The sequence below is a fragment of the Salvia miltiorrhiza genome, chromosome 4, assembly GCF_028751815.1.
Source record: "Salvia miltiorrhiza cultivar Shanhuang (shh) chromosome 4, IMPLAD_Smil_shh, whole genome shotgun sequence".
Taxonomy (NCBI): domain Eukaryota; kingdom Viridiplantae; phylum Streptophyta; class Magnoliopsida; order Lamiales; family Lamiaceae; genus Salvia; species Salvia miltiorrhiza.
In genome coordinates, this window is record NC_080390.1 from 36,306,556 (window position 1) to 36,318,417 (window position 11,862).

Genomic DNA, 11,862 nt, shown 5'->3' on the forward strand with positions numbered 1-11,862 from the left:
ATCTTGTTAAGGGGGAATAGTATTCACCCGGTTTAGTAACTTGTTGTTCTTGCTCTGTCTTTTCTTGTCTTAGAATTGTTGTGTGATTTTGGCATCATCAAAAAGGGAGAAATTGTTGGGAACTTAATGAAATATCCTAATCCTAATTTTGATGATACCAAAATCAATAGCTTTGACTTGTAATAGACTAGAACTGTTCGAACTCAAGTGTTAGAGTTTTTTTCTAGTTTAGTTGCTGTTCTGAAGACTGAAGCCGGAGGACTGAAGACTGAAGACTGAAGTTGCCGACTGATGTGACGATTAAGGCAAAGTCAAATACTGATATTTGACTAACCAGTCCAAGGATCAGTTACGACTGATTATTTAATGCGAGCCACGTGGATTCAGCGGACTGGTACCAAAGTCAAGTATCAGTTAAACATTCTTCCTTGAATTGAAGCTCCAAACCTTAAAGGAAGCCACGCACTCCAGAAGTACAGCCGCATTAAATGCAGAGATTTCGAGGATCGTCTTTTCTCTGCAGAGCCTTCTTTTTTGGTGATTACCTTTTTCAGAGACGTCGTATCTCCTGCTATCAAAGTAGACGTTCTCACCAAACAAAGAAACCTCGAAGATTGAGGCCTCAACAAAGTTCAAATCTATCTATAACGGATGAATTCTTGAAGACCATTTCAGCTAACGGATCTATTCAAGACTTCTCCTATAAATAGAGCTCGAGGATCACTTCAATTTTCACCGACTCAACTACATAAGCTGAAACGCTGCCGAATTCGTCACTCAGCATTCAAAGCGATTTCAAAGTTTGAATCGAAGAAGAGAATCACAAAGTCAAAAATCAGTCACTGCTGATTACATACATTCTCTTAGAACTTAGGAAAATATTGTATATCCAAAGCCTAGGTATAACTGATTACAGAGAACCTGTTCTTTGTAATCTAGTTGGCAAATTTTCGAACCTCTTTTCAATCGGTCGAATTGAGAGTTTGAGTTGTAAGGAGTTCAGACCAGTGTTCAGACTCCAAGAGATCTTAGTCTTTGCGGAAAGGCATAGTTTTGTTTTAGTGAAAGCTAAGAGTGATAAATTCAACCCAATGTGTTGGTACTGAAGATAGGATCTTCAGTTGTCTAGGTTTGCTGTGCACCTGTAAGCACATGCCCAGTGAAATTTGTCAGTGTGATCGACTGACCGTGGATGTAGGAAGTTTAGCGCGGGCAACTGTCTACATCGGATCTTAATACTGGTAGTAGCGCGAGCACATAAGACCTAGAAGTCTGCTAAGCGCGAGCTCCCAGAGCTACCTTAGCGCGGGCATTAAGTGAGGGAGAATTTTAAATGTCGCCTAAGTCTGAGCTCCCAGAGCTGGCTTAGTGCGGGCATCCAGAAGGATCGGGATCTCAAATGTCGTCTAAGTCCGAGCTGGCATAGCGCGGGCATCCAAAAGGGTCAAAATTTCGAAGATCGCCCAAGTCCGAGCTCCCAGAGCTGGCCTAGCACGGGTACCAAGGAAGTCAGACCTATGTATATTCGTTCAAAGTGGAAAAATGATAGAAAATTGGAGTGATGGAATTAACTTGTCACCAATACCCAGCTGATCGAAGTAATAAATTGAAAACAACAAAAGAGATAAGTAACTTATATGGGATAAAAAGTTCGTACATATACAGAGTCAAAAGAGATTATCTAAACATATGATCTAGATAGAAAATACATATACATCCTAGCCTATCTATGGAGGAGAAGCCTCGGGTTGCGGAGGAAGTGAAGCAGAAGCAGAGCTAGAGGGACCAGGGCCGGAAGAGGCAGATAAGGGACCTTCATTAAAGATAGGCAAAGACCTGGAAGCATCAACATCGGGAAAAGGGTCTGGATCTTTGAACAAGTCCCCGACCAAAGAACGTGTGAAGCTGGCCTCATCTTTGTATAACTTGGCGAGCTCTTGAAGGACCTCTTCTCGGGAAGCGGAAGGGTTGGCTAGATCGGAGGACAAAGGTTTAGGGGGTACATCCCAAACTCAGCGAAATCGGTCCCCAGAAAGATCTTGCACAAATTCTTGAAGGATCTCAAGAAAAGGGCTGGAGAAAACAGGCTCAGTGGGGACATCTTCAGAACAGAGCCCCAAAGTAAATTGCTGGAGGGCACAGTCCAGCGCTGGATACCACCACTCAGGGCTGGCGGGAGCATTGGGATCTATGCTCAGCTTCGCGCACAGAGCGTTGTTATCTAGTGACCTCATCAAGGCCCGCAGATCCAGCTTTGCCACTTGTTCAGCAGTGGCTCCAGCCATCTCCGCCCCTTTGCGGTCGATCTCCATTATCATATGGGCCATGGCGGGGACAAACCTCCGCAGGAAGTCGGGAGTCTTGCAAAATGCATCCACCGTCTCCTAAAAAAGGAGCTTGAGAAATTGGTGGTCCTGGGGCGACAGGAAAAACTCCAATCGCTGGTCGCGAGCCCCGAAGATATCCCCTCTCGGTGGGCTCTGATGCGGGCCTCCCTCCACCGCTCCTTAGACTCATCGTACTCCTTGGAATAACGTTCTTTTAATCTATAGCCCAGTTCGTGAGTCTCCTGCTTGGCCTCTTGAAGGGTAGACTCCAAGGAGTTCATCTCAACTTCCAGTTCTGCCAGCCTGGTTTGAGCACGGGCCAGCTCTGCCTCTGCCTCGCTGAGGCGAGAAGCTGCTTGAGAGGTTTTTTTCTCCTTAAGGACCAAGGCAGATCTGGCCTCATCCAAGTGCCCCTCCACTTCATCGAGAAGTTCCACCCGGCGCAAAGCCTCTGCCTTCAGGTCCTCTTCCTTGGGATTCACATAGGGTTAGTAAAGAAATAAGATGAGGGACACAAAGACACCAAATGGGAGAAAATGTACCGTCATGTAAGCGTGGCTCAGCGATTCGACTACCACCTTGCCGGAGAACTCACGAGTGATGGCCCGATCATCTGGGTGAACACGGGCTAACATTTGTTCGTTGTATTCCCGCCCCTCCATGGTGGAGACGAGACTGATCAACAGGGTAGTCCGGTCCTCGGGACTACTTCTTGGCAGCTCTGGCTCCTGGGCAGCAACTTTGCCCAGACGGACCACCCTTCTCTTGCGAGCGAGGACCTCCACTCTCTCATTGGAGAGGTCCCTCTTCTTCCTCTTCGGAGCCGTCTTGGCAGCCTCCGAGCGGAGAGCAGACACCGGCTCCACATCAAGGATCTCTATGTCCTCTTCAACCGACTCATTTTCATACTCGTCCCGCAACCCTGTGTGGACAGTGGATATATGGGTGATTTGCTCCAAAATTGGACAAGGGTGGCGCGGGCCGGGGTGGAAGGACGTGTAGGAAATCATAACTGAGGAGACGCCCTCAGTCAAGGGAATGTCAATGGAGGAAGGGATCTCCGTCGGGCCCTCGAACTCTTGAGTGTCACTGTCCGTCTTGGACGTGTCGGCGTCAGAAGGATCAGCCCGAAGAGTGTCATCCTTGAGAGTTTCAGCCTTGGCCTCATCCTCGTCTGCCGGGGCTGGGAGAAGGCCCTCACAATCCGTCATCCAATCCATCTCTGAAACAAATAAGTGGCGAGTTAACATCGAACCTGTCTCATCAACACGCATAAAAAAAAAAAAACTAAAAACTAAAAACAAACAAATACCTATTCTTGAATTGGGAAAACGGGAGAACAGCCCGTTTACCGCAAGCGCTGAATTATTTTCTACTAAGCGTCGGGAAGGGAAGGGCTGAGAAGAGTGAAAGGTGTTGAGCTGATCAAAAATGGCTAAGTTCTGGTAAGAGGGAGGGGGTAGAGAGCGGAGCGGCTGGGTATGCCTCTCTGGGTGCTAGATCACGTTAGTGACCTCAGCAAAGGCGCGCCAGGTCCCCTTTTCGGGGGAAACTATACAATATTTATTTACAAAATTTTTATCTGTGGAGGGCAGCTTACTCATAAAGGTGGTTTTATATTTTTTGTTGGTGGAGAAGCTGTAATGGGTGTTGGTTTTCTTGAGGATCTGGATCTGACAAAACAGCTCTACCGTGTCTTGACAACCATGATATCTCTTTAAGATATGGTCGCAGAGCTGAAGGGGCGAGTTGGTAGAAGGGGATACAGAAGTAGTTACAAACCTCTACGAGGAAAGGGGGTGGGGGTAAGCGCAGACCTGCTGCTCCCAAAGAGCGATGCTGTTCTCCCGTAAGTTAGAAGGACCTTCGAGAGATTTATTATCAGGGAGGCGGAAGGTCAAGCCAGGGATAGGTCCCCATAAGGCTTTTTCCAGCCTTTTCATTTCTCTCACGGTCATAATCGAAGAGGGGACAGAGTAGGAAGACATCTCTACGGTTTTTACGATGATTCTACTTACAACTTTTCTAGAAATAGAAGGGACGATAGAGGTTTTTTACAGACACACAACTCGAGAGGGGAGCAGAAACAGTACTTAAGTTCGATCGCGGGAATGTGAAGGGAGTAAGCAGGGTCCGGTAGACATCGAGGAATCGTCGGACGAACGACGGGAGCATACAACGGTCAGAAACTGTGGATAAAAATTGAAGATGCCGAAAATGAAGAATGGGGAGGACGGAGGGCCTTTTATACGTTGAGGGCGGCGCGGAGCAGGAGGGTTCCACTGGTCCAATCCAAGAGTGATACGTGGCATTTTCAAACGGGGGTTGCAATTGAAGAGGCGTCTTTTTCTGAAAATGAGAGAGGTGATTAGACGGGCTGGGGTCCACCCAACATAAAAGCATTTAATGCCCGACAGAGGGAAAAGGGCAGCGTTGACAACAAATGGGAGTAAGGGAAGAGCTGATTGAGCGTAAACAATAGGAACACTCAATTAGACTAGGGGGAGTAGCTGATGAGGAGTAAAATATGCGTAAGGTAAACCGGACAGCGCATGTGTCGTCAGCGCTGGGAAGAAAGGTAGGGAAAAAAGCCTGAATAGTGTCTTCGGAGAAAAGCATGAGAGGCAGGAACTTTGGGGCCATGTCAAGAGGATTTGAACGCCATAGGCGTCAGGGCTGATATAACCGAGAGGAAGGAAACAAGTTAGAGGGTCATATCTGGAATGAAGTACGGAAGGGGCAACACCCAGACTCAGGCAGGGCTGACATAGTCAGGGAGAAAGCGTTAGAGCTGGCGGATGCCCGCAGCGCTGGAAAAGAGTGAAGGCACAACTGACTAACAACGACCTAGAAGATTCTTCTTAACCACCGGGGTCGCTATCAGCTGTGTAATTACTAGTTTACCCCTATCGTAGGCGTTTAAAAATAGAAGATATGTTGGTCAATGTAAACACATGCTATTCAAATACTAATACGATAGTTTCTCTCTCGCTTTAGCTGCTCTCGTCTTTTTCTCTCGATTCACTAACACACTACAGGTGAATCATCATTCTCATAATTAAAGGGTGAAATTATCGAACTCATCACTAACCTTTTGGAAGATACTACAAGATGGAAAGAAACTTATTTCTTTATCAGTGTCGAAGCTTTAAGGACCCAAGCTAGTTACAAGGTTCCGTCTGCTTGTTATGAATTGTGGTGCTATACAATTGTTATCTAACGATTTTGCAGGCGTTTGATGTGCATGTCAGACCAGTGAGAGGTTGTCGGTTATATACGGGTTACCGGAAAGAGTGCAAGTGTGTTACTTATTTTCGAAGGAAGATCATGACTGGTGGGTTATCTTGTCAGAGAAAAATATTAGGGGATTTTCTTTGTTGCATGAGGTTCCTGTCTGTACTGAAGGTATTGTTCATCCACCTAGTCGTGCTCAATTTTGTATTGCTCCAATAGTTAGAGCTTTGGAAATTCTAAGGCAAGGTAGGGGATGTGGGAGATTTTCCAATATTATTTGAATTAGCCACTGCTCAACGCGTATTTGTAGATCAATCGATGGCGGAAATCACATTCTACAACTTACAGGGTGGTCGTGCTGTTTATGAAGGCATCCAACAGAAGAAGAAAAGAAAATCATAGTTAGCTCGAGCAAGGAAGCAATTGTTGCTCTTTAGGATGTGGTGCCCACACCCCTGCCTGTTGGGAACGACAATTGGTATGCGTTACCAAATGTTGTTGGTTGGTCCGGTGATTTAGTCGTTATGAAGTTTCCCATTGATGCTTATGCTTATACATCTTGTGTTCCACTGCTCGAGGATCATGTTCTCTTGAAGGCTGTTGGTATTGATGTGGTTATGGAGATTATTGTTTCACACTCATTTTGATAGGTTTATTTTACTTCTTCTTATTTTTCTTGTTGTTTCTTTTCTTTTTGCTCGTTGTATTTTATAATTGTTTATCATGTTGTTTGTTTCTATGTCTTGTAGGACAAAAATGGTACCCTTTACTCGAATGACAAATAAATGAACTTGGAAAATAATTAAAGAAAATTCGCACCGACCAAGTTGACTGTAAGAAGGAGAATCGTGACTTGAAGAAATGTAAGGTTGATTTAGATAAGGTAATTGAAAGCTTAAAAGAAATAATGGTGTCCCATAAGCAAGATGCTAGAAAGCTTCAGGATACACTTGAGCACTTTGGAGGCTGGTAGTGCTCAAGTAAAGGACCTTGAGTCATAAATCGAGGTGTTGAAGGACAGCATGAAAGATGTTGGGTTAGATAGTGAGGTCATGATTCGTGACAAGATGTATCAAAAGTTTTTTACAGCAAGACAAATTAGTGGGACACAGAGGGGTGTATCTGTGCGAGGCAGGAGCTGTTACATATGTGCTTCATCTTTACTTGGTATGAATGAATTGATGTTTTCCTTTAAGAACTCATTTGATCCTACCTTGCACGGATGCAGGTGTCCCATTTATTTGTCTTGACATCAAGAAACTCTTGATAAATTTCGCCACAAATCACAACCTCAATATCTAACCCAATATCTTTCATGCTGTCATTTAACACCTCAATCTTAAACTCAATGTCCTTTAGGCAAGCACTAACAGCTTCCAAATGCTTAAGTGTATCATGAAGCTTTCTAGCATCTTGCTCATCGAACACCATTATTTCCTTAAAGCTTTCAATCACCTTCTACAAATTAACTTTGCATTTTATGATGTCATGATTCTCTTTCTTGCAGTCAACTTGCTCTGAGCGAATTTGCTTCAATTGTTTCCCAAGTTCTTTTACTTTGTCCTTCAAGTAAAAAATACGATATGTGCCCTATAAGATAGAACAAACAACATGACAAACAATTATAAAATAAAATGAGCAAAATGAAAAGAAACGTCAAGAAGAAGAAATACGTGCAAAATGAACCTATCAAAATGAGTGTGAAACAATAGTCTTCATAGCCGCATCAATACCAACAGCCTCCAAGAGAGCATGATCCTCGGACAGCGGAACACAAAACGTAGAAGCATCCACATAAAACTTAATAATGGCTAAGCTACTTGACCGACCAGCAACGTTTGGTAACGCAAATCGCTTGCTTTTATCAACATACGGGGGTGTGGGCACCAAATCTAAGAGGGCACCAATTGGTTTCTTGCGTGAGCTAACTATGATTTTCTTTTGTTGGATGTGTTCATAAGCAGCATGACCACCCTGGAGGTTGTAGAATGAAATTTTCGCCGTCAATTGGTCAACAAATATGCGTTCAACAATGGTCAATTCAAATAATAGTGGAAAATCTTTCACCTTTCCTTATAATTTCCAAAGTACTGACTATTAGAGCAATACAAAATTGAGCATGACTAGGTGGATGAACAATACCTTCAGTACGGATAGGAACCTCACGCCACAAAGAAGATTCCCTAAGATTTTTCTTTGATAAGATCACCCATAATCACGATCTTCCTCCAAAAACAAGTAAAATCATTGCGCTAGTCTGGAAACCTAGATATAACTAAAGGCCTCTCCCTGATCCGATCTGCACAACAAACGAATGTAAAATCATTAGATAGCAATTGTATAGCAACATGCTTCATAACAAGCAGACGGAACCTTGTAACCAGCTTGGACCCCTAAAGCTTTGACACTGATAATGAAATATTTTTCTTTCCATCTTGTAGTATATTCTAGAAGGTTAGTAATGAATATTAAAACGTCAGACTTGAATTGGTAAAGACCTTTATCTACACAGGCCTCACCTAACTGATAAGCATATAAGATATCAAATATATCGATTTCAAAACCCTTCAATTCTGCAAACACAACCGTGACCAATAGAATCCTCCAAGTATTATGCATTAATTGACTAGGAGAAAGTTGATAATATTTGCAAAGCTCAACAACTAGACGAATGAGTGGAACACGGATGCCCAAAGTTAAGGGAAGCTCATACATACAAACCATACCCTAAATATACCAATTGGAGTGAAATATCTTATTAAGAGTATTCAAACTTTTTGGAAGAATTTTATCTATCTTTTTAGATCCCATAATGAAATCATAGCTATTCACCCCCAACCCGACTCCATATTTTGTAGCGGATAACTTAGCCCAACATGCCCCACAATCATGTCTTTCGTTATGCCAAGAGGAATCACGCATTCTCCATCACCAATTAGCCTGGCGCAACTACCCGATGAATCTGTATGACACCCTAAAAAGGAACAAATTCAAAATTTAAGAGAGGCACATGGTTACCAACCAAGCAATAAAAAACACAAGTGAAAAATGGCTTCCAAGAGTCAAAGCCAAAAAAATAAACGACAAATCGAGCTAAGTTTAAAGCAAAAATATGAAAGCAACTTGCTCGAAAAATTTAACAAAAGCATGGAGAATATTCGAAGAACCTCAAGAACATTTAACAAATCTAGTTGGGAACAGATTTGCATGCCTTTAGCGGAGCGGGGTCTCGACATTCGCCGCTTCTCTAAGTTAGTTCGCTCATTCAGCTTTAAGTTGTGGTAGCGCTTTCAAGCTAGAGAGTCACTTTGGGCTAGATATATGTGGGCCGAGTATTGTACTGATCGTTTTCGTCGGCGCTCACATTACACAGTGCATGTGAGTCCTACTTGGCGCCTTATGATACGTATTTTCGAGTTGGCTGATTGTCATATTATGTGGTCCATTGGGAATGGTAGGATCAGTTCCTGGGATGCTATATGGTTTGGGAATCACCCCTTGAGCTCATATAGTCATCCTGAAAATGGTCACACTTTTCCTCGAGTTTGTGATTTTTGGCATGTTTTTGCTTGGGATGTTACTCGCTTGGATACTTTATGTGATTTGCATGATATTTTTACTAATTTGAATGATGCTCTAAGTCGGACGCTGATTGTGATGTAGACGGAGGATGTGATGCGTTAGGATTTGACCAGCCATGGAGAGTTCTCGACTTCCTCTGCTTGGGATCTTGTCTGGAGACGGCTTTCCCGGCAGACTTTGTTTGCTGATATCTAGAGTGATTGTATTACCCCCACCATTTTTGTTTTCCTGTGGCGTCTACTTTTTGGTCGTCTCCCTGTTGATTCTTGTCTCCAATCGCGAGGCATATCTCTTGCCTCTATGTGTCTGTGTTGTTTGTCTCCTCAGCTTGAGTCGTGTTTGCATGTGTTTCTGTGGAGTGAGGCTGCTTTATTGTGTGGGCGCATTTTGACTCTTGGTTTCCTTCTGTGCACACACTTTATCACACGAGCACTGATATTGCATGTAGATTAGGGCACTGGCACCGCGCCTTCCCTAGGGAGGCCAAGAGACATTTCTTTTCTGATTCCTTTTTTAGTTATGTGGTTCCTTTAGACAGAAAGGAATAGCCACAAGCATAAGGCCCTTTCAGTGCTTCTCACGTGATTTGACAGGTTACTCATCATCTACACCTTCTCGTTGCGGCGAGGACACTTACCGACACCCATTGGCGAGGTTGCACTCCTCCAATCGATTTCATGCCTCCAGCTCTACCCGTGATGAGGATTATTCATTCCACTATGGTAAGTTGAATCCCTCCGGAGTCCTCATGGATAAAGCTAAACATTAATGGTTCTTACGATTCACATACGCAGTGTGGTGCATGTGGAGGACTGGTTCGTAATCACACTGGAGCCCTTCTTATTGCTTTTTGCACACCTTGTATTGCCACTTCCAGTTTTGAGGCAGAGTTAGCTGCTCTGCCCGAGGGTCTTAGGTTGCTATTACTTTTTCAGCCCATGTCTGGGTTGAACTGTATGCTGCTGCGATCGCTTCGCTCATGTCTGTTGGGTTTTATGGTCATGCTAGCATCTGTCGTGCTATTGCCTAGATCCGACAACTTATTCAGCATCGGCGGGTTCGTTTACTTATATCTATCGCGAGGAAATCGGTCTGCTGATTTTATGGCTAGGAGAGGGCATCAGATCCAGGCGTTGACTACTTTCGACTATTTATCCGCTTCTCGTTATTTTCTTGCTCTAGTTAGTAGGATGGATCAACCCGGTTATCCTAACTTTAGATTTTGTTTTCATGTTGATAGTTAGTTGGTTCTTGAGTTGTTTCTTGTTTTGGTGTCGTTTCTTTTGTCCTCTGGATGTAGTCACTTGAGGGCTAAATCTATGTATGGTTTTGTTTTGTCGATTTTCTATTTTTTCTTGTGGTTTATGTTGGACGTTGTCACTTTTGAGCAAACGTCATGTATGGGACATTGGTTGATATTTTTATCTACCGGTTGAGGGTCTGCTTAACCTTCCACCCTTCGGGTGTTTGTTAAAAAAAAAAAACCAACCTCTTAAAATTCTTCTTCAAAAGTCTTCACTTTAGAATCTACAAGCCTTTGAAGTCCTCCAGAAAATCCAACAAAAATGAAGTGTATGTCAATAAAAAAGAAATTTATTATTTTATACTCTCTTCGTACTTTTGGTGGACACAAGTTTCAAAAAAATTGATGGTGATTTTTATGTAATGAAGAAAGGGTCCCACCAAAATTTGAAATGAGTGGTTGAAATTGAATTAAGGATGATTTTTTTTTTGTAAATAAGGGGTGTTCGTAAGGATAAAATATAAGAAAAAATGGTGGGGTCATGTCTTAGTATAAGAATGAATGTTTGTATTCACGCCACAACAATCGTTGGATGTAACTTACCGGAACCCACATGAGCCAACAAGGTTGTATGAGACTGCCTTTCTCATATTTAGAGTATCCAGCGCCTCAGGATGCATTGTGTTTGTCTTCAATCTTGCTGATGAGTCTAGCCAAGTTGCACCTTAATGCTGAAACAATCGTGTAGAATAAAACCCCTTATCAATCCGACTAACCAGACGAAATTAAGCAAGGCTCATATATATATATATATATATATATATATATATATATATATATATATATATATATATATATATATGTTTGCATACAAAAAAAAAGAAAAAAACTACATGTTGGTCTGATCGACTACAATAAATAAGGCAAGTATGTATGGAGAATTTATTTGGTAACAACAGGTGGAATCAACCATACTCGTTCTATCCATTCAACCTGACAAGTATATATGGAGATTTTATTTTGGAACAATAGCTGGATTAACCCTACTCTTTCTATCCATTCAAGCACAAAATAAATTTGATGTAGCAGAAAAGGAACTAGCTTTTATCTACCCATTCTACCTGACATGCCCAATGCTCACACGACCACGAAAACTATAGACACATGAAAAGAACAATCTTTCAGGTACAAATGATTTATGTTACACGCATAGAAGGAAGTAGCTTTTATCATACCCTTTTCTTGGAATTAATTTACGGGTCAATATATTTATAAGTAATTGTGTTAATCTGACACACCCATCTTATCTAGCATTGATTCACTTTTTACTCTTATATACATACAAATATATGTATATATATAGCTTGACATGACAACATCAAAAGACGTACCCTGCCAATGAGTGGCAGAATGCCTTTACCAAGCCTATATTGCCTAAGTCGAACATTCATCCTATTCATTTCTCTATCTAAAAAG

General features: G+C 42.5%; 1 protein-coding gene across 8 annotated transcripts in view; it reads left to right on the plus strand.

Moving 5' to 3' along the window:
* LOC131021390 (uncharacterized) overlaps positions 1-10,484 on the plus strand; it is a 48,757-nt gene extending 38,273 nt beyond the window's left edge. For 2 of the 8 annotated variants that reach the window (XM_057950561.1, XM_057950559.1), the window contains 2 exons: positions 9,737-9,865; positions 9,948-10,484. In XM_057950561.1, coding sequence (XP_057806544.1) covers positions 9,737-9,865; positions 9,948-10,387 — 569 coding nt within the window. In that variant the 3' untranslated portion in view covers positions 10,388-10,484. The other 6 variants (XM_057950564.1, XM_057950563.1, XM_057950565.1 and 3 more) reach the window with 6 other exon arrangements.
* The last annotated feature ends 1,378 nt before the right edge of the window (positions 10,485-11,862 follow it).